The sequence below is a fragment of the Haliotis cracherodii genome, unplaced genomic scaffold (genome assembly GCF_022045235.1).
Source record: "Haliotis cracherodii isolate W230 unplaced genomic scaffold, xgHalCrac1.p SCAF_4, whole genome shotgun sequence".
Taxonomy (NCBI): Eukaryota; Metazoa; Mollusca; class Gastropoda; order Lepetellida; family Haliotidae; genus Haliotis; species Haliotis cracherodii.
The window spans coordinates 24,930,079-24,953,181 of NW_027266297.1; the positions used below are offsets into that span (position 1 = coordinate 24,930,079).

Consider the following 23,103-nt stretch of genomic DNA (forward strand, 5'->3'; position numbering starts at 1 on the left):
TAAAGCGGCGAAAAACCATACTTACTTACTAACTCCAACTAACGGCACTCGATGGGCCTCCCCCATTCTTTTTGTAAGTTTGTTTAGGTTGATGAAATAAATTAACATGCGCCCATTGTAATATCGAAAACTAACTAATCAGTGTTTAGTAAACGCGTATATATATATATTGCATAAATGTGTATACCATCTGTCTGCCAAAACCATGCATAAGTATTAAAAACTTTTGGCTTGACTCTAAAACCCGAAGACATGTCCATTCCTCTTTCGTACTGGATTCCACAGCACCATAAAAATACGTACAAAGAGAGATAAATTTATATTGCTGGGTCCAGCAAATATACCACCAAATCCCTGTCTCAAAGATTACCCATAATACTTAAAACAATCAAGGAATGACTTTCTTTATATTCACAGAAAATATTTGAGACAATTGAATTTATTGCCATGTAGATTGTCAGAAACTTAAAGGATTGCTTGATTGTTTTCAATTTCAGAAAAGAACCAAGTTCATTTCTGTCAAAACATTTGACATTTCAACTTTGTACAAGGGCAAACTTCATTCCTTGAGTCGGACGACCGGGAAGCAATGGGTGCAAACTTTCAGCTTCGTAGACTTTGTACTTTCAGAGCAAAGAATGCAAAACGTTAACGACGGAAGGACAACAAACAACGTGCCACGACATAAGCTCCCGTGACTTTCACTCTCTATATATTCTATAATAATTTTAAGACTCCATTAGTAAGGTGAGCTAACATCAGGCCCGCAAATGGCCGAACAGCAATTCAGATTATACAGATACATCAATTTACACACACTCCAAGTTCTTGAATGTGTGTTTCCGAAAAATAACCGCATCGGTAAAATCACACGCGTACTTTATTAACTCATAAACGACAACTTGGTATGATGAACAAACCGCAGTAGTCGTTTATCCGTACTTTGATTATGGTTAAACGGTAAAAAGTAGCTCTTCGTAGTTTTGAGGTCAACTTGGTGTCAACTTCCGGTAAATCTGATGACGACGTGAACTGACGCAACATGCTCTCTATACACCATTATATTAGATTTTAACCTATCTCACATCGTGTATAAAATACTAGAGGCCCCAAAGCATGTCAAAAGTAATTTTTCTCCATCCCGATCTGGGAATAGGGGGAGCCGAAAGAGCAGTGATCGATGCTGCCCTGGCCCTGAAATCAAAAGGTATGGACGTCAAATTTGTTACAGCACATCATGATCCAGGACATTGCTTTCAAGAAACTAAAGATGGAACTTTTGAGGTGATCACTGCTGGTGACTGGCTTCCACGGAGTATATTTGGGAAGTGTTATGCCCTGTGTGCCTATCTCAGAATGATCTATGCGGCAATATACCTGGTTGTTTTTAGTTCTCTAACTTTTGATCTCATTTTTTGTGATCAAATTTCCGCATGTATGCCAGTGTTAAGATTCAGCAGTGCCAAAGTTCTTTTCTACTGTCATTTCCCTGACATGCTACTGACGCAGCGGAGGAGTTTGCTGAAGAAGCTGTATCGGACACCACTAGACTGGCTTGAGGAGCGGACAACGGGGATGGCGCACTGTGTTCTCGTCAACAGTAAATTCACAGGTAATGTATGCCATGATGATGATAAGTGTTATGGTGTTACTTCCAAGTTTTTGGGAGCATGGATGGACCCGTCGTCTAACATGTGTTTGTACCACATATTATTGTGCAGAGTTGCATGCCTCAGCATTTGCTTAAGTACGCCACACATTATTGTGTAAGCCAATTGTAAAGGCAAGACAGCATGACAATTATGTGTATCACCATGATTACTACTGTATTTATGACATAAAGCAGAGAAATATCTTTAAATGATTTTGTCTTCAAGAGGTAGGAAAAATACTTTAGCAATAGTTATATTTTCTGAGCAAATTTGAATGAAAAATATTTACTACAGTAATTGAGTCATGTACAGCTCATGCTCTCAAAGTAGATCCTTCAATTGATATTGCAGTTTAAGACATTTATTTATGTCATTTTGGATTAGCAATCTTATTGTTTAGATTCTCATTAACTTGACCGTCCAAAAATACATTGTTGATGGCTAGGGATCAACTGATGTTATTATCAATAAGCAACAGACTGAATGCAGTCACTGACAGATGTACACTAATTTCCAACTCTCTTTCTGACAGCTGGAGTGTTCAGGGATACTTTCAGCTCACTGAGCCACATGAAGCCAGAGGTGTTGTACCCTATCCCAGACTTTACTGCATTCAACAAGCCGGTGGAGCCACCTACCGAGGAGCTGATGCCCCAAAACAAAAAGTTGATATTTCTGTCAATCAACAGATATGAGAGGAAGAAGAATCTTGGCTTAGCAATAGAAGCTTTTGGTTAGTATAGCATCATCATGAAAAATGACTTCAATAATTGTTGTAATTTCATCAAGTCATCTGAAGCAACTTGGAAGGTATTTCCGTCACTAGCTCATCTCTATGAAATCTAATCCACCTTACTTATATATGTATGCTTCTCAAATTATTGATCTTGGTTTATCAAATTCAAAAGCACTACCGGTATTTATGTTAATAAACTTGCACAATATCAAGGCGTGATAATTACCCTTAGCACCTAGCACGAAAAAAGATCAAATCTGATTGGATGCTACCATTAGAACAATCATAAATAAACCTGTCATGTGAGATGCAAATAAGTATTGAGATACTCTCGTGTCATGATTTGTAACAATTCATGAGGGCGGCATATTGTGACACCTCTAGTAGTTGTAGTGTAGTATGTTCATCATGAAAGAAGATCAAGAATATGTTCCACAATCAGATCATGGTGTTAACATGGTTAAGATAATCATTATTCGCATAGACTATCGATAATCGAAACACTTTATTTGCTTTTGGAACAGGACTTGTTTGGTACAACAGGTGCTAAGTATGGACAGTCCTTTTGTAATAATAGTATTTGGCTACTGGTTAAATTAGACTACACTTTTCAAATTGACATGATACCAAGCTTCTGCAAATAAACCCCTCTTCTCACTCCTCATTTTCATGATAAAGAACAGCAGGATATACAGTAATGTGCTTTCACATGTTCACAGTTAGGGACCAGTCATTTATTATGGGGTCATTAAAAATCGTGAGGATGTCCATCACATTATCCCAGTTATTATGACAATCTAAAGGGGAGGGTCATTAAAAGAATACACATACCGGGTATTTGGAGAGAGTCATGTATAAATGGACATTTAATCAATTATAAAGTGCTTTTTGGGGGAGGGTCATGAACAAAACGTACAAGGACATTGGGAGGGTCGTCTAAATATATGACAAGCATAAGGTGAGGGTGATTATTTTAAGTACATTAGTGCGTCAGGAACCTCTGACCAATCGCCCACCCCTCTGAAATAATTGACCGGTCCCTTAGTTTTCAGTAGAGATTAGTGTACAGCATTTAATCATCAAGTCCTTTGTTTTGTGCAGGTCAGCTGACTGAGCGTCACCCTGATGTGAAAGACATTCACTTGATAATGGCAGGAGGGTATGATGAAAGGGTAACTGAAAATGTAGAACACTATCTGGAGCTTCGGCAGCTGTCGGAAAAACTGAAACTGACAGACAACATCACATTCCTGCGTTCTTTCAGTGACGCCCAGAAGAGAACACTGCTGACTCACTGTTCGTGTCTCCTGTACACACCTGACAAGGAACACTTTGGTATTGTACCTATTGAAGCCATGTACATGAAGTGTCCGGTGATTGCAGTGAAGAGTGGAGGGCCCCTGGAGACAGTCGAGGACCAGAAAACTGGCTTTCTTTGTCAGCCTATTCCAGATAGTTTTAGTGAAGCAATGGACAAGTTTGTGAAGGATTCTGGCCTCAGTAAGAAAATGGGCAACGCTGGGAAAGAAAGAGTGCTTGCAAAATTCTCCTTTGAACAATTTACTGAGAAATTGCATGGTATTGTTACAAGTCTTCTCTCAGGAAAGCCTTGAGTCAATACATGAAAGAGTGCCTTCCTTCTTGAATGTAAGTTATGTGATAGAACCAAATAAACACTGAAAATCATGACCTGTTTCTTTGTTATTCAGGTAAGTGAATAATAATTTGTATTTGCAAAATGCTTCAGGGTCATTTGATAATGTTGATGTTCAGTTTACAGGTTATCAAAGAAAACAATATATCAGGAATGTTGAAAGATTTGGTGATCTTATTTTATTTGTATGTGTTTCTCATCCCCTTGAATCTAGGGCATTACAGCACCATAACCCACAGTTTAGTATTTACACTTTGGCCATGTCAGGTACCAATGATCATGATGGTTATGGGTTCATGACCCTTCTTCTGTCTGCACCATACTCGTTGGTTTCACCAAGTTGGTTATGTTTTGTTTGTTACGCCACACTCAGCAATATTAGACCCATTCTAACCCGGAATCACCACAGGTTGCACCAAGCATAGGTTGCTGGGGACCCATTCTAACCCGCAATCACCACGGGTTATTACAAGCATAGGTTGCTGGGGACCCATTCTAACCCGCAATCACCACAGGTTATGACAAGCATAAGTTGCTGGGGACCCATTCTAACCCGGAATCACCACAGGTTATGACAAGCATAAGTTGCTGGGGACCAATTCTAACCCGGAATCACCACAGGTTACATCAAGCATAGGTTGGTGGGGATCCATTCTAACTCGCAATCACCACAGGTTTCATCAAGCATAGGTTGCTGGGGACCCATTCTAACCCGGAATCACCACGGGTTACCTCAAGCATAGGTAGCTGGTTACCCATTCTAACCCGGAATCACCACAGGTTACGACAAGCATAGGTTGCTGGGGACCCATTCGAACCCGCAATCACCACAGGTTACGACCAGCATAGGTTGCTGGGGACCCATTCTAACCCGCAATCACCAAAGGTTATGACAAGCATAGGTTGCTGGGGACCCATTCTAACCCGCAATCACCACAGGTTACGACAAGCATAGGTTGCTGGGGACCCATTCTAACCCGCAATCACCACAGGTTACGACCAGCATAGGTTGCTGGGGACCCATTCTAACCCGCAATCACCACAGGTTACGACAAGCATAGGTTGCTGGGGACCCATTCTAACCCGGAATCACCACAGGTTACATCAAGCATAGGTTGCTGGGGACCCATTCTAACCCGGAATCCCCACGGGTTACGACAAGCATAGGTTGCAGGCGTGTGAATCATTTCTCATACTATGCACCACTGGTAAATCTTCAATGAAGTGGAAGGGACTGTTTTGAAAAGGAAAACATCACACCACTAAATACACTAAGTCATGTTAAATCATGAATATTTATTACATATTCAATATTTACAAGTGTCTTGTGAATTTATATACAATGGATGAATATCTGGATCTAATCTTAAAATACAAATCAATAGTTTCAAAAGGAATGTTGCCTATTTCTACTATCTCTTAATCCTTTATAATCTCCTAGGTGTAGCTGCAATCCCACATGGCAGCTACACGATGTACATTGTCATGCAGCCAATATCATCCTGAAACAAGAAACATGATGTACCATAACAAACTTTAGTAAGACATGACATGCATGATGTCCTTACAAGTAAATACAAAACAAACAACAATGGAGGCATGTAGTTCCTTTAAGGGTAACATATTATTGGAGGCATTATTTGGAGAACCCCGAGGTCGGACATCAACTGCCTGACGAAGGACAGCTAAACAGACCAAGGGATTGACCTCTGCTTAAACATTGCAAGGGAAGGTAATTTCGTCTGAGTTTGATTCACCCTCCATCTGTAGACTGTCGTGTATTTTCTCATCTAAATTGCCAGCGTTTTTTTTCTAAATTCTTCTTTGACTGATTCATCATTTGGCTCATGAGGAACTCGCTGTTTATTCACAGGTTAAAATACACTCCTGCCAGATGTATATGATGCAGGTCACTCCAGTCTTAGAGATGTTTTGACCAGGAAGTGGTTTGGTGCTTTCTTGATGCTCATTTCAACTCCGATTGCAGAAAGAGGACAACAATGTCTCATCCACAGTTCAGATGGCATCTTCCCGAGGCAAGTGAGTTAACTGACTATAAAAGTCCAGTTCCCACCCTTGCTGATCTAGGCTGGTATTATGGAGTTACATTTTGGCTGGGCTAACAAGTCTATGCATAGTCCAATCAAATTCGCGTAACGAAATCGAAATCCGGTTCGTAAACTGTTGTTTAGATTTCGGTCATTTGCAGGATTTGCAAAGCATGTGCACTGCCAGCTTGTTGTCAACAGATATTTTCCAAATCTTTTCATGTTTTTAATCAAGGTGCTCACGTGATTTGATGCATTTCGCGATGCAAGACCTGTTTTAGCACAATAAAGACATTGATTATCAATCAGATCGTCTTGACTGGGAGCCACTGTTTTGTTTGAAGCAAATGCAAGTAATACAAGAGGTGGAATCTGATTGGTCCTTAGGAGAGGCTTAGAAGGGACATAACTGGTAATAGCCACTGGTGGTGCAACGATCGAGCCCATTAATTCCAGCCTAGTTTGGCAAGGGTGGAAACTGGACTTTTAAAGTCAGTTAACTCTCTTGCCTCGGGAAAATATGCAGATGGATGCTCACACTAGTTGTCATGACAACAGTGTGAGATACACAGGGCCTCCAGCTGAGGTTGGGGCTGCTCTCTAGCTTATCTTCTGCTTCTTCCAATGTGGGGTATCGTCATCTTTCTTCTCCGTCTCAGGTTCCTGGAACACCTTGTTAGGCTGGGTCCTACAAACAAGAAATATTATTTTACACACATCAATATCTCATACAAATATTACTGACAGCAAATTGCATAGAATGGGCTTGTAGTCAACTAAAGTTTCATGTAGATATGAAATTATATTATGCACTTGATTAAATAGTTTCTTCTATTTGTACCATTTTAGATAAAAAAAAAATTGAGTTGAATGCAGATATATTTTCCTGATTCAGAACAGCAATTTCAATTGTCTGCCAATAACAACATCTAGAAATACCAGGGCTATAATCCACAAAACAGTCTTGGCACTAAGTCGACCGTAACCCCCATACACTGATTAGCGATGATCGTACCAGTAAAATTACTGTGAAACAAGGGCAAAAGTGAGCATGGCTCACTAATACCCCCGACCCGCCTAGGGTGTCAGTAGTTTCAAATTAAATAATGGATAGGGTTAGGGTTTGAAAAATTCAATAAAAAAATGGAAAATTAATAAAAACAATTTTTTTCTTTTGACTGCACCCCTCCATATGACAGATTATATGTACTAAGTTTGAGATGAATCCACTGAATAGTTTAAGAGAAATCGTGCAGACAAAGTTTTCGGATGGACGGACGGACGGAACCTCGGTATAACAAGGCCAAGAAAGTATTTACTTTCGCAAGTTCATAGAAAAAAGCAACACAAAGTTCATCAGTGCTATTCATCTGCTAAGTCTTCACAATCAAGCTCAGTAATTGTTACACAGCTACTCACTTCTTATATGCCGGATCCACCCAGTAGGGATGCTCCTCCGCCTCCTTTGCATGCCTCAAAATGGCGCCACGAGGATCATTCTCGTACTTGTCCGGCTTGCGCTTGATGAGCGTTTGAACCACATACTGAGATAGAGTAGCTCCTTTTGCTCCAACTCGACCACCGGTACCTGTAATATATGATAGGTGGGAGTCACTGGAAAATGTATGATATCACGCACTGACGCCTTCACCTACGACAACATAATGCATTTGCCTCATCCAGGACCCCGACCAACAGTGGATCACTGAAACCCATCCAAATGTCACCTTGTTCAATAATCTATCCAACAGCACCTCAATCTACCTGATTTTCTTATGACATGCCCCCCAACCCAAATTGACAACTATCCTGCTCTCCTCAACCAACCTAGTCCACACATGTCTCGTCCACTGACATTCTTTCTTTAACTCACTTTAACTTTAAGTTAAAATTTCCTGTAACTCAACTGGTTCACTTCCACATTCGTCCTATCAGTTGGTCCACTAACATGCACTCATACCTCACCTGGTCATCTTCCATGCTCTCTTTAACTCAATTATTAAATCACCTGATCTGCTAATATGTTCTCTTTATCTTGCTAGTTAACTCGCATGGTCCACTTCTATGCTTGCTTTCACATTTGGTCCACTAATATACTCTCTTTATCTCAATCGTTCGCCATATCCACTAAAATGCTTACATTAGCTAAATTACTGGTCCACTTCATACTTGTTAACTCACCTGGTCCACAAGTGCGCTCTCCTTCCCTAAAAACCACTGGTTAACTCACCTGGTCCACTGACAGGCAGATCTGGCCTCTTGCTCTTCATGGGGTCCTTCCTGACTTTCTCCTCCTGTTTGCGTGTGCTGGTGGGTTTACCTTGACGGAACATGGGCAGTGCATACGCTGGAACGTGGAAATCAACACAATAGAAAGTTAGTTGTGTTTGACACAGCTTTTAACAGTATTTCAGTTATATCACAGCATGTAAGCTTAATGTGGGAGGAGAGCTTGAAGTCATGCAAGTGTCAGACATTTACCACTTCGGCACAGGTATGGTGCTGACAAACCTAAAAACATAATTATTGTGAACTTGAATTCAAACCCACAATCATAGGTTTCTGGCAGGCCATTGGGAGGCAAATATGCACAGCAAATTGCGGCACCTTAGGCGACAAAACAATGTAAATTCCAACAGCAATACATGTATATCAAACTAAATGTCTGAAGACCCATGAAGATCCAGGGTAGAATGGGTCTTCAGCAACCCATGCTTGCCGTAAAAGGCGACTATGCTTGTCATAAGAAGCGACTAACAGGATTTCAAAAACCTTATCGCACACAATTTAAAACTATGTCAGAACTTGTTTATCTTTCTTATTTTGATTAAAAAAACCTATTTCTAAAATGGTCATAGAACATTGTTTGCCCATCAGATACCATCTGCCTGTCTTGCATATTTCCCTGTCCCGTCTTAACCTGAGACATATTAATTCCATCATAACCTATCTCAGTGTTAACCAATACCTTCCAGGTTTCACTGGCTACAATACCAGCTACTAAAGTACTGAGGGAAATGAAAAAAATCTGTTTTGCTGGATTTAATAATCGACACAAAGCATTACGTAGATGTAAATACGAAATAACAAAACAACTGGAAAAGTACTAGTCTGGATTTGCTAGTTTTATCTCAGTGCTCAATACAAAATGTACTTTACAGGAGGTAATTTGTAGGCACTTTCAACATTCAAAAATAAAACTAAGTCCAAATTGACATGGTAGAAACAGGCTATAGGCATTATGCAAATTAGCCTGGAAAAAACAATAAAAATAACAATTATGTTTATGTACATAATAATAATGACATGTAGGTTGTTGTTTGAGAAGGGAATATGTTACTTTTACGTTCTGATATTTTGACGATGATTCACTATCCCACAATGCCACTCACAAATCACTAACCACTGACAAATCACATGCAAGTGGGTTTCAAGCACCTGTTTTCTCCTGACGTCAAGGTGTCATAGGTCATGGACATTCACCTTGATCTACTTACACCTGGTTATGCTCAGTTTCACAATAGTCTGTTTTGTTCATATTTTACACACTTTTACGTGTAAAAAGACATAAAAACCTTTGATATGCTGTATTTGTGCCAAGGCCCAATTAGTACTAATTGAGTTGTTTGAATATTTATATATTTTGTATATTAACTGCATTTATTTAAAATCTGAGATCGAAAAAACAGGTTTTTCCATTTCCGTGAGTACTTTAGTCACCTTCTTCAACTAGACTTACGTGTGATGATGGTCTGTGACGCCATCACCTGCACCTGTCTGGCCTTCCGCTTCTGCTTGACAACACACAACATGGCACCCCTGTTGCAAAAAAGACACATGTAGTGACAAAGTAACTGAGTATCATTACACGAAAACAACAACCAAAAGTATTAAATGCCAAGGCCAATTGTATGATGAATGGGTACCCAGAAGGATGAGATGTTAATGTGACTGTTATTTAGTATTAACCTTCTAACAATGTAGCAATACTCAAATGCAACAGCCAAAATTATTTAATGCCAAGGCTTATTGTATGTTGAATGGGTCCCAGGTAGGATGAGACAGTAATGTGACTGTTAACCTAGTGCCTCACAGGCAGCTTTGGTTGTATACTCCCAAGGAGCTGAGAATGAAATTCAAGAGCACATTGATCCATTGTTTGTTGGTTGGTTTGTTGTCAGCAATATTCCAGCTATATGACAGTGGTCTGTAAATAATCAAGTCTGGACCAGACAATCCAGTGATCAATATCATGAGCATCGACTTTTTCATGCTTAAGGATTGAAAAACACCCGGAATCAGCACTATAACAGAGACATCACAACGAGTTACCTGTGTCACTAGCGGGGGATACATGATTTTACAAACTGAATAGGCTTGTACACTGCTAGGCCAAAGGTAACAAAATTATCATTAGGCGACTTTTAGTTAGGTGAGCTAAAAAGCCTGAAATTTGTCTAGCACTTAGAATACTGTAAACAACAGACAAACTGACAGCAGTTAAAGCTTACTCAAATTCAAAAGGAGCAAATGGATTACTGGACATGGTAGACTGCAGGTCTGTTACAAGCAAATGTCCGATAGTGACAAGGAACATTTCAGGGCTGGAACTGACCTGTGACTCTTCTTGGGGTCGTAGTAGACACGAACCAAGCCATCTCCTGATCCAACCACCATCTGATTCAGCTTCGGGTGCCACAGAGCTCGTACCACACTCTGCAACATAACAAGCAGGGATTGACTTAGTATTCAAAACTTAGTGCCTTTGACAGGCAAATTTTCAAAAAATCTTTTTTAAAATCAAGATTTCTTTGAAGCTCCTATAAACATTATAAATCTGATATGGTTTCTTTTTCTTTCAGGACAAGATTTACTTGAGACACTTTAAATACAATTGAGATACAATTGCATCTGAGATATTAATTAATTGTAATCAAGCAGATTAAAGGCATTTTTGTTTGGAACATTTTCCTAAGCATGCTAAGGCCCACATATCTTCATCAGGAACATTATTGCGTCCAGTGTAGTGAATAGAGAACGGAGAGTGAAAAATCAGTGGTTTGATACCCTGACCATGTCATACCTAAAGACGTTAAGGAGCTTGGCATTGAGGGGATAAAACAAGGAGTGGTTGACTCGGAGTTAGTGTAAGACAGTATAGGACTGACAATTTGGCCCAAATGGCCTTTTGTACATTTTGAAGACAGAATATTTGGATCATGTGAACATACATCTACACAGAGTAGTAATTTCATTAATTGATTTCTTAAGCTGAAAATATGTTTCAAATAAATAAGAACAGACTTTTCAAATACATTTATATCATTTATCAACAAAAGACATATATATAACAGGGGTATATTTATCACAACAAAATAAAACATCAGGTCAATTTGTCCATTTCTTATAAGGACCTAGCTAAAGTTGTTCATCATGTTCAATGAAATACAAGGAAAATTGGATATATAAGATACCTGCATTGGTGAGCAAGGGTGTAGTTTATTAGATGTCCTGTAAATGGAAATTATTAGTCCTGCACCATGACTGTGCGATATCTGAATATAATTTCAAAACCAATCCGGATAATAAAAATAGTTACGTGTCAGGTTAGCAGTGTGGAAATTCCAGTCCATGTGAAAAACATCATCAGAAAAATGAAACATTAGATGAGAGAAATGTATTGTGTAAGAAAAGATTTCTTAGGCTCTATGTTAGTGTAGGAAATCATGAACACCTACTGAATCGCTTATCTCCATCTCAGTCACACGATTCAGTGTGTTCCGCTCAAAGAAGATGAGTTTCCCAGAACCTTGACCTTTCCTCACTGATATCCCAGTCACCACCATCTGGTCATCGGGACTGAACAGACAGTCGGTCCTGTAGAAGATCATAGTATTAATGAATGAATGAACCATTGTTTACAGTTACAGGTATTTATTCTTACAGAATGTACAGAATTGCTACTTGTCACAATCAACAAACAAACAAATGGAAATGTCATGCATTATATTTCGTTTCATGCATCATGTTAGGATTATAGGGCTTAAAACAAATAATAATCTTTGTTCTCAGGCCCCGCCCGCATCATCATAGTCTGCTGCACGTTTCGTTTTTATTTCCATTTTCAAATTTTAAAAGAAATAATCCTTAAATATTCCAAGTCTAACAGTAGTCAAATACTGTATTCCAGTATTTCACTCATCAAGAAATACAAGGCCCTTTCCCAGGTTGATTGTACACAACTTTTAATTTGGTTACACAACTGTTTATTTGGTTACATACTGAGTTTGACCCCCCCAACCACCCCCCGACCCCAAGAAAAAAAAAAGACATCGCCCACCCACACTATATTTTCAAAAACCATTGCCTGAGAACCATTCTTTTATTTCATTAAGCCTAGTATAACATGTACTTACATTGGGAAGACGCTCTCAAGATCCTTGACAACTGCAAGTGGATCCCTGAACTTTCTGATGTCCCACAGCTTCAGCGTGTCGTCACCTGTCATCAAGCAGGAGGGAGTGAGGGAGTTTGCTTTGCATGCTTTGAACACAATTTTAGTTATTTCATGGCATGTTGACTCAATTTGGGAGGAAAGCTGATGAAGGTCTTACAGACTGACCTACTTGTCAACTCTGCAGACTGACTTACCTCCCCTTGAAGCCATCAGGGGCCATCGTACGAGAAACACCCTGCAGATTGACTTACATCCCCTTGAAGCCAACACAGGCATCGTAAAAGGAAACACCCTGCAGACTGACTTGCCTCCCCTTGAAGCCTACACAGGCCATCGTACGAGAAACACCCTGCAGATTGACTTACTTCCCCTTGAAGCCAACACAGGCATTGTAAAAGGAAACACCCTGCAGACTGACTTACCTCCCCTTGGAGCCAACACAGGCCATCGTAAAAGGAAACACCCTGCAGACTGACTTACCTCCCCTTGAAGCCAACACAGGCATTGTAAAAGGAAACACCCATCAGACTGACTTACCTCCCCTTGAAGCCAACACAGGCCATCGTAAAAGGAAACACCCTGCAGACTGACTTACCTCCCCTTGAAGCCAACATAGGCCATCGTAAAAGGAAACACCCTGCAGACTGACTTACCTCCCCTTGAAGCCAACACAGGCATTGTAAAAGGAAACACCCTGCAGACTGACTTACCTCCCCTTGGAGCCTACACAGGCCATTGTAAAAGGAAACACCCTGCAGACTGACTTACCTCCCCTTGGAGCCAACACAGGCCATCGTAAGAGAAACACCCTGCAGATGACTTACCTCCCCTTGAAGCCAACACAGGCATTGTAAAAGGAAACACCCATTAGACTGACTTACCTCCCCTTGAAGCCAACACAGGCCATCGTAAAAGGAAACACCCTGCAGACTGACTTACCTCCCCTTGAAGCCAACACAGGCCATCGTAAAAGGAAACACCCTGCAGACTGACTTACCTCCCCTTGAAGCCAACACAGGCCATCGTAAAAGGAAACACCCTGCAGACTGACTTACCTCCCCTTGAAGCCAACACAGGCATTGTAAAAGGAAACACCCTGCAGACTGACTTACCTCCCCTTGGAGCCAACACAGGCCATTGTAAAAGGAAACACCCTGCAGACTGACTTACCTCCCCTTGGAGCCAACACAGGCCATCGTAAGAGAAACACCCTGCAGATGACTTACCTCCCCTTGAAGCCAACACAGGCATTGTAAAAGGAAACACCCATTAGACTGACTTACCTCCCCTTGAAGCCAACACAGGCCATCGTAAAAGGAAACACCCATTAGACTGACTTACCTCCCCTTGAAGCCAACACAGGCCATCGTAAACGGAAACACCCTGCAGACTGACTTACCTCCCCTTGAAGCCAACACAGGCCATCGGAAGAGAAACACCCTGCAGATTGACTTACTTCCCCTTGAAGCCAACACAGCAAGCTCCTTTTCCAGTGTGTGACACCTTCGTGACACACTAGGTAACATGGCTACTATCAGCGTGGCAAGGCCATTACAAAAATCCTGAAATTTGCCCTCTAACCCCATATGTAGTGACAAATATTTGTCTGTAAAAGATTGGGAATGCCATCATTTTGCATTTTTGAGAAGGTTTACAAATGACTTACTACTTTCCAGATAATGGAAAAGCACCCAATTTCCCCCTTACAATCTCACCTTACCATTTACATATTAATTGAAATGAAACAGAAATTCAAATTGATAAAAAAATAATTCAACTGAAAGAAGAGTATTAGGAGTCACGACAGTCATCGCTTGTTTGAAAACATAACAGTCAGTCAGTTGTGAGCTAAACTCCATGCATAGCTGGGGAGTTGTGACTGTTGGCAGTGATAGTTTGGAGAGCTCCGCAGGATATTGCTGTGAGGAACTTGCCAACACAGGCCACAGTGAGAGAAACACCCTGCAGACTGACTTACCTCCCCTTGAAGCCAACACAGTCCCATCGTAGGAAAAACACAGACATGAAGTATCGCTTCCATTCATGTGGGCTGATCTGTTGTAGAGAGCGACATTCACCTGTGTAATGCAATGTGGAATTAGACATGTAGAAAGTTCAGGGATGTGAAATCTCCGCGTTTTATAAAACAGTAGTCCTCGGAAAAAATCATCTTCCGCGTAAAAATTCAATTATAAAATTTAAAAAAACCCACATAAATTGTAAATACTCAGAGTCAGCTGATGGCTTGTTTTTTAAGATAAAGTTGTCTTTTAGCCTGTAAGTGAATGAGATGTTTTACAGTTGTTCATGTGATAATTGAAAAAACTATGAATGTTTCTTCAGCGTCCAAAACCCCATGTCATGGGGATATATGTTGTATTAATGTCTTATGTTTGCAATGGAGTTTTGTTTTTTTCATCAAAAGGTAAGTACAAGGTAAGTTTTTTTCAATATGCTTCAACATGGGGAAAGGGTCAGACATTGCACGCTTGTGACAGTTGTCCTTGTGTCTGGGGGATGGGGGTTGAAGTTTATGGCAGTATTGCTCCCAGACCTGGCGGGTAGCCAGGTGCGCGAAAGCTATGCCCGATTTTTTAAAAGTACTGATTTAACTTCGAAATTTTACTGCATCTGCCATCTTGTTTATTTGACTTATTGACTTTTGCCATTGACTTATTACATTTCTTGGTGTGAAAGTTGTCCAAACTGCACGAAATTGCTTAAAATGCAATCAAATGTTTTAAAATTTTCTGGGGGGCATGCCCCCGGACCCCCCTAGACTTTTCCTCTTTTTTCAGGAAAACCTGCTCACATCCCTGAAAGTTAGTAATCAATCATTTTAATTTCTACAAAGATGAAGTTACAGATTCAAAATCCTACAAAGAGTAAAAGATCTGATCTTAATAAGATTGAAGTGTAAGGAACCTGGACTTTTCTTATTTGATCAACCGTAGCTTCAGTTGTGACATGTAGGAAAACTGTGATATTAATCAACGAATGAGGGGATACGGTAATTGCAGCTAACAACCTGTGGGATAATGGAAAATGGGGGAATATGGAAACTGGGGATTAAGGAAACTGGGGGTTATGGAAACTGGGGGATTATGGAAACTGGGGGAATAAGGAAGCTGTGGAATTATGGAAACTGGAGGATTAAGGAAACGGATGGGGGGGGGGATTATGGAAACTGGGGGATTATGGAAACTGGGAATTCAGGAAACTGTGGATATGGCACCTGTAAAATATTGAGCCGCATGTATAATACTAATGACTCTACAATCAGTATGTTATGTACGTACAAATGTGTGTTTCCTGTGGTCCCACAGCTGAATAGAGCCATCTTGACATGCGGCTGCGATGTAGATACCGTCGTTACTGTAGGTGCAGGTGGTAGGGATTGTCCGACGACCGGAATTACACTTTGGTTTGATGATACCCTTGTGTCTCTTGGACTGGTTACAATCCCACAGCCTCAACGTGCTGTACAAGTCACAATGGAGTGGAGTAAGTCACTGATTTGAATTGTGTTTAAGTTCTATCTACAACGTCAGCAATGAGAAGAGGAGGCCCTAAGCAGCACTGGTCTCAGATATTAACCACTTTGGTGGAACCCACAAGAGTATGGTGCCAAATGAAGTCATAATAATGAAAGGGACACAAATGGCTCAGTCGTCCCCAACGCCGAAATTCAGCGTGCAGAGTTGTGTTATTAGGGCATGCCATAAACCTATGATTGTGGGGTTGAATCCTGTTTCGACCCGATTATGTTTCTAGGTTTGTCGGCACCATACCCTTGCTTTGGGGTTTCACCGAAGTGGTAAACGTCTGAGACATGCATCACTTTGGGATTTCCTCCCACATTAAGCTGACACACCGTGCCATACCTGGAATACTGTTCAAACTCAACAAAGTCATTTTAACAATAATAATCATAATCATATCAAACCCATTACCAGCAGATTCTAGAAAGGAGATAGCTCTGCACAGTTGTGCGATGTAAGATAACTGGATCGTCTATGGCCCTGCATACATACAATGAGTATGAATGTATTAAATGTCTCCTTGAGATAAAAACATAAGCATCCAAATGAAACTACAGGTGCTTATTTTATCATGTGTTTATGTCCACAAGTAGTTTCACCATCCTTACCCATCATTTGAACATGTGAGAAACTCCTCCTTGATTTTGGGATTCCAGCATCCACTATTCAGCATTGCTGTATGGCCCTGCAGTAACCATGGTAACAGGAATAATCAAACATACATTCCCGAAAAATTACATCTTAACATGAAAAAAAGAGGTTTCTAAACACTTAAATAAATGACATCAATTTCTTTCCAATTAGTGCAGTTTGAGTTGACTGATGATTTCACGTCTTTATTTGTTTAATGCAATGAAAGAGTAATACTTAAATGCTTTAGCAATGCTTAAGCAATACTCTGCACAGTAAATTGCTGTTCCTGAGATGACTACCCAATCTCATTTAAATCAGATTTTAATTCTCACAAAGATCTGAAGAGATCCCATTACGGGTCACATCAAAAAGACCATTAATCCGACCAATCAGAGCGTAGTCTGGAATGGAAATCTCCAGTTTGGAACTAGTGCCTTACAACTTGAGAAAGCTGCTTTCTGACTTGCTAATTTCAACTTCTTGTTATTCATTTCAGTGGTCAATCAAAGTCTGTGAAAAGTCGTTCTGACGTGACATGTAGTGGAATGTCCTCAGATCTTTGCTTACCAGTAGGAAGAACTAAGATCTGATTTTAATGAGATTGGAAGACAACCCAGCCCCAGGCTCCCTGTTTGTCTCACTGTACCTTTGTGCTGGCCATGTCTACGATGTACTGGTCTCCCTTCACACACTCCAGCACCTCGAAGCCGTCACGGTCGATCACCTTGGCCTGAGCATTGCCAGCAACTACCAGAATCTTATCTCCTGTAGTGCTGTACGAGAGGGACTTGATCTGATGGCTGAAATATGTCACAGTTGTTTGTGTACAGATGACAACCATCCACCATATGAGTGACTGTACATGCTTACTGTACATCATAATGACATTTTCAATATCGCAGCATTATTAGGCTAAAAACAATAATAGTCTTGGTTCTCAGGCACTGCCCATATCATCATAATGTCTGCCACGCGTTTCGTTTTTATTTCCATTTAAAAAAAAAAAAATCCTAATATTTGAAAAATGTCATCCAATATAGCACCCAGTTACTTCCCTTTCCATGCGAACTTCTTTACTGCTCATCTTGTGTTATGGTCATGGCGGCAATAGGAGTTTGTATGCTTGTTTATGTAGGGAGGACCTTTCCCAGGTTGATGGTACACAACTGTTTATTTGGTTACATACTAGTTTGAACAAGTCAACAAAAAAAAGCTGTCCGCCCTCACTATATTTTAAAAAGCCATTGCCTGAGAACCAATTCTTTTATATTTTTATTGCATTTTAATGTTAATTGAATCATAAAGAAACAAAACTTCTATAAGAATCACAATAGTATAGCCCAGATTTGTTACTGGTTAAGGACACAAAAATACAAGCACTGGTTGTCAACAACAAAAATTCAGCATTGGTTATTAGAGTCAGTCATCATTACCATTCACATGGGCGTAAATTTCGGAAACTCTGTAATGAGCCATCCATTCCAGCAAAATCCCAGAATCGGACATCAAAGTCAAACCCTCCGGTAACTAGACGGGCCCCTGATGGGTCTAATGCCAGCGCCGACACCTGTAACAGACATGAAACCATTTGTGTACTGCAACCTGTCCAAACAAAAACACCTGTAAGTTTTTAACCATTTTTTAATATCTAATATTTTATTAGAATTCAACCCCAAATATGAATGACTGTCTCTCAGTCATTCTTCGGTTATTGGCATGGATGACAAAAAAATAAATATATACCTGCTAACCTACCAATCTTCATACTGCCCCAAAGAAACCCATTTTTTAAATGATTGGCTGGCATTCTAGCCACTGTTGAATGCAAAACTCTCCTCTGTTTATTCTTGATTTTAGCTCACAGCTAGGCTGGGTAATTTTAAAGAGAGAAGTTGGTAATAAATGCCAGTCTGTGGCTAGCAAAACCTTCAAAAAAACGCAATTTTGCTTCAGTTTACAAAAAGGACAAACAAAGCATTATCTTAAACTAATAATCAGTAATGTTTAGTAGCTGTAACAATGGTAACTTACAGTTTTGCCCCCATGATCGAGGACAACTTCATGACTTGATGGAATTTTCTTGTCAAGTGACTGCAAATGGAATGAAACATCACATTATTGATTACATGGTTAAAATGACAACACTCCCCATGCTATAGGTGTTATCATGTTAATACCTCAGCACAGGTTCCAGGTGACAAACTAGTAAAATAATTTATTTGTCATTACATAGTGGACTCCTACCCTAGACTTACTCTAGGTCTTAGGTTTCTTTTACCTAGCTGCAATAACCATATCATGATGTGGTATTGGTTTTTGGCCATTGCAGATAAAAATATTTACTGGTCCGTATCCAACTTGATAAATACATGTATGAATATACTAACATTATTTGCACGATCTCAAATACAAGCATTCATATTTGAAGGCAAGAGTCTTAGGAAGTGAATTTGACAGCAGATCAGGATGCATACCCTTTGCTGAAGCATATAAAAATGTAATGCAAATTTGGCTCGGGATCTACTTGGAAAACACTATGGAACAGCTTGTAAGCATGGTAAGTCAGTATCAAAATAGTTTATAGAGCGCAGCATAAAGATACATTTACCACACCTACCTTTCATCTACATTTGTCTTATCTGAAATGTTTGTGATATATATTAAGATCCATAGCACTTTTCACTAATTCCCATCAGAATGATCATTTGAAAACAATTTGATTAACATAATCTATCCTTGTCAGATACCTCTTCTTCTTCATCTTCCTCATCATCATCATCATCATCCTCCTCTGATTCTCCTCTCTTTGACATTGACGGTCCAGCCATCTCTGAATCCTCGCCTCCACCTTGAGCGAATCCAGGTGGAAGTGGTGGCCCAATAACATCATCATCAGAGTTACCTCCCTTCAACTTCTGTCTGAGTTTGTCTGTACTCCCCTCACTGTCAGAGGAGGAGGAGGAGCTATCAGAGTCACTGTCAGAGTCACTGGAGTCACTTGAATCATCATTGGATGTTTTTTGTTTTTCTGTAGTTTCTTTTACAGTTTCTTCAGTCACAACTGGAAGGAATATCAGTGAAAATGGTATCGATATGATTAAACAGCTGTCTTATCATGTCTCATCCTTTGAGAGACTGATGCGAATACTGATGGGTATCGGCATGTGGACCTGCTCAGAAATAGAGACAATTGCATTTTTCAGGGGTAAGATGATCCAGTCATTAATTCCATCAATGATAAACCCGAAAAGACTACCAGCTAAATCAATACAGGGAAGGGAAGTAACTCTTTGACATCTCATTCAAGGAAACATTCCATGCAGTGTGAGTGTTTAACTTTTCTCAAATCACCCTGACACACCATATTGTTTAGAAAACGCTCCATGTCTATTGTTTTTGCTACTCAATTTTTATTTTGAAAACTGCCTGAGAAATGCCCGAGATTATTTTTCTAAAAAACACCAGTAGATTATTAAAATATGACAAAATCTCATTCCCTATCAAATTGCAATTGCTTGTTCGTTGTTTAATGCTGCATTCAGCAATATTCCAGCTAGATGACGGAAGTACATGTATGTAAATAATCAAGCCTGGAACAGACAATCCCGAAATTGGCATCATGAACATGGATCCACGATGAGATGACCTGTGATCAAACAAGTCACTGAGCCTGATCACTCCATCCTCTTACTTGTCTTGTATGACAAACATAGGTTGCTGGGGACCTACTTTCTTCCCCACGGGTCCCTAGTAATTGGAAAGTGATTCAAATTAGTTACTAATCACTAAAGTTAAATAGGTGATATATCTTTCTCCAAAGAATAATTTTTAAATGAGTGATTTTGAGTATTTAGAAACATGAGGCAGGTTCCTCAAACCTTGTCTATAACTGGTCTTACCCTCATTAACCTGTGTTCTCTCTATAGCAGTCTGGCGGGCTTGTTCAAACATGGCCATGAAGTCAAATGTCCGTGCCTTCTTCTGTGTATCTGCATGTAGATGATGTAGACAGGGGAATAGGATCAGTGAATGAATGTTTTTATGTTGTTTTACACCAACATTTCAGCTTCATCAAGTCAGACTGTAAGCTAACTCAGATAGGCATTGATAGACAAGCCAGTGGGTGATAACATAAGCAATTATACAATAAGTTAGCACATCAGGCATGATGACTCAACATCATCCACGTCACAAACTGTTACCATGGTAACAACTCCATCCTCTCTAATCCATGACAAGCAATGGAACTGGCATCATCACAGGGTGTAAAAGACTGATGATTAAAGCTTTTAATACCACTTATATGCACACATCACAGTTTCAACCTTAATTATGATTAGGTGAGGTGAAATGGTAGACGGGTAAATGCCCTATGCACTAGAACACAGAGATGATCCTGAATATATGTACAAATGATTTAAACACATTTTGTCAAATGTACCTGAAGGCTCCATGGTTCTTGTTTAGTTATTTTATCTGGTTCACAGTCTATACAAAGGATGATGTGCAACACTGAAATGAAAATGAAACAATTCAACTTTAGCTTGAAAGTCTAGGCAATGTTAGTAGATCCAAACGATAATGAGTCACTATGTAATCATGGTAAATCCAGTTCCAGGTTAGTGATTGATTGCAGTTTGAACCAGATGTAATATAAACAATCATAAACGGGAGATCTACAAATGAAATGTCGTACAAAGATTGTAGATGCGAGATCAGCAAACATGGAATAGCCAGACTTTGATCAAAATCTGTCATTCAAAACCAACTTTGTTTTTCTCAATTTTAGAATGCATACCAATCTAGCAATTACTGAGACTAGAGTAGATCTATCCTTCAAAGAGACCTGTCTAATTTGCGCGGGACCATTAATTAATTACAACGTCAATCCTTAGACAAGAATAAAGACTTGAGATTGACTACAACCCACATTGCATTATCTCCCTTTTAACAACAAATAACACAGTCTATTAAAAGATGTTTTCGTATCCCGGTTCTACGTAGTAATTTGAAGAGGTTCTCGGTACTGAGTTCTGGAGACTAGCAACAGAGACCAGTTGTCAAAACTGTGAGCACCAGATGTGTACGACTTGATAATTTTATGTTCGAAATGTCCCGACTTACCAGTGACCATATACTGATATGGACTCTGGACTTACATACTGATTTGAAGAAACCTATCCGTGAAATAGAACGACCACAGAACAGACCTTGAACAGGAAAATCAATCTACGCAGCAGAAACCTCCCATGGCATTCATGGGAACATTATTGACATGGTTTCATCTGAAAAACGTGCACTTGTTTACAACCGGAACTGGAATGAAAAACGGTGAAAGGGAGGCAAATTTTAACATGACGTTTTTGGCATACCACTAAATATTATTTTTACAAAATGGACAAGAGAGTCGCCGTAATGAAAAAAATGTTGGTAGAGTTGCAGGTCGCGGCGTTCACTAACACATATTTTCACAAACATCCTGCTTATATATGAGAATTAACTCAATTAACCCATCAGTCTTGTACCAGAAACAAATTTACCCCGGTGGTTTGTGTTGCTTCCTAAACCACTCACTCACACTTACTTTTGAGATTTAAGAAGCGCTTCAAGAAGAACAGATTTCGCACCCAGAGTGACCATTATTAGAAAACACTTAATGGTTTCTACGTGTGATAAGACGGATAAATGACAGAAAAATGAATAAAAAGAAGCAGGATCATAAGTTAGTGTTTTAGTGGCTGGTAATATAGATTATTAGATGGTTTAGGATCAGTTGATTTTATCTTTGTAAGTTTTTGATCCCATACGTTTTGGATCCCTTGGGCATGCCAGAAACCTATGATCGTGGGTTCGAATCCCGGTTCGCCCCAATTATGTTTTTAGGTTTGTCAGCACCATACTCGTGCTTGTGGGTTTCACCAAAGTGGTTCTGTGGCGTCTGAGACCTGCATCACTCTGTGCTATCCCCCCTCATTAAAGGGGCACTGATCTAAAGCAATTTCCCAGGACTGGTTGTTGCCTTTGTTATTGTTTTTTCGCTCGAGTACCCGGATGATATAGCAGAAACCTAGACTAGTTGGCGACCTGTGCTGCGCAATTCGTAAGCGCATTTGTCACTTTTATTGATAGTATAAGGGCGTATGTTCTCATCTAACAACAAAATGGAATACATTTTTGGAAATAATAAGGTATCTTTGTGGGTAGCATCGATAATGGTGACGAACTTTTGATTTACACTATTTTGACTTGCAACACAAAATAAATATTTCTCCTGAGCATTGCTTATTTTATCGTGTTTATATTTTTTACAGTCAAAATGTGCAAAATTTTCACTCAGGAAATTTATTAAAAGCCTGAATATTCAGTTATTTTACAAACTGA

At 39.8% G+C, this 23,103-nt stretch overlaps 2 protein-coding genes across 4 annotated transcripts; one reads left to right on the forward strand and one right to left on the reverse strand.

Moving 5' to 3' along the window:
* Window positions 1–1,016: 1,016 nt before the first annotated feature.
* On the forward strand, window positions 1,017–4,074 carry LOC139479248 (alpha-1,3/1,6-mannosyltransferase ALG2-like). Its single transcript, XM_071262106.1, has 3 exons — window positions 1,017–1,612; window positions 2,185–2,385; window positions 3,490–4,074. The coding sequence occupies exons 1-3, from the start codon at window positions 1,117–1,119 to the stop codon at window positions 3,999–4,001; spliced, it is 1,209 nt and encodes a 402-aa protein (XP_071118207.1). The 5' UTR covers window positions 1,017–1,116; the 3' UTR covers window positions 4,002–4,074.
* A 1,298-nt stretch (window positions 4,075–5,372) lies between these two features.
* LOC139478527 (WD repeat-containing protein 70-like) lies at window positions 5,373–22,039 on the reverse strand. 3 transcript variants are annotated; one of them, XR_011654310.1, is made up of 18 exons: window positions 21,933–22,039; window positions 21,164–21,234; window positions 20,622–20,711; window positions 19,470–19,783; window positions 18,754–18,813; window positions 18,156–18,289; window positions 17,369–17,522; window positions 16,698–16,774; window positions 15,847–16,027; window positions 14,526–14,625; window positions 12,507–12,591; window positions 11,829–11,967; window positions 10,706–10,806; window positions 9,830–9,909; window positions 8,321–8,437; window positions 7,510–7,678; window positions 6,629–6,778; window positions 5,373–5,544 (listed from the first exon to the last, which is right to left on the reverse strand). XR_011654310.1 is itself a non-coding variant. In XM_071261020.1 (17 exons), exons 2-17 carry the CDS (start codon window positions 21,174–21,176, stop codon window positions 6,691–6,693), a joined length of 1,902 nt encoding a protein of 633 aa, XP_071117121.1. In that variant the 5' UTR covers window positions 21,177–21,234; window positions 21,933–22,039; the 3' UTR covers window positions 5,373–6,690. The 3 variants fall into 3 exon arrangements, 2 of the variants coding, with proteins under 2 accessions (XP_071117121.1, XP_071117122.1); XM_071261020.1 differs by having other exon boundaries at window positions 5,373–6,778; XM_071261021.1 differs by lacking the exon at window positions 21,933–22,039 and adding an exon at window positions 21,653–21,737 and having other exon boundaries at window positions 5,373–6,778.
* Window positions 22,040–23,103: the final 1,064 nt, after the last annotated feature.

Bases quoted from the DNA above. Each gene is read 5' to 3' on its own strand.
- LOC139479248 (XM_071262106.1), top strand. From the start codon at position 1,117: ATGTCAAAAGTAATTTTTCTCCATCCCGATCTGGGAATAGGGGGAGCC. The intron at 1,613-2,184 runs GTAATGTATGCC...TCTTTCTGACAG, and splicing joins CGTCAACAGTAAATTCACAG to CTGGAGTGTTCAGGGATACT. The intron at 2,386-3,489 runs GTTAGTATAGCA...TGTTTTGTGCAG, and splicing joins CTTAGCAATAGAAGCTTTTG to GTCAGCTGACTGAGCGTCAC.
- LOC139478527 (XM_071261020.1), bottom strand. The intron at 16,028-16,697 runs GTAAGGATGGTG...TGACTTGTACAG, and splicing joins CTCACATGTTCAAATGATGG to CACGTTGAGGCTGTGGGATT. The intron at 9,910-10,705 runs GTCAGTTCCAGC...TTTTTGCAACAG, and splicing joins GACCCCAAGAAGAGTCACAG to GGGTGCCATGTTGTGTGTTG.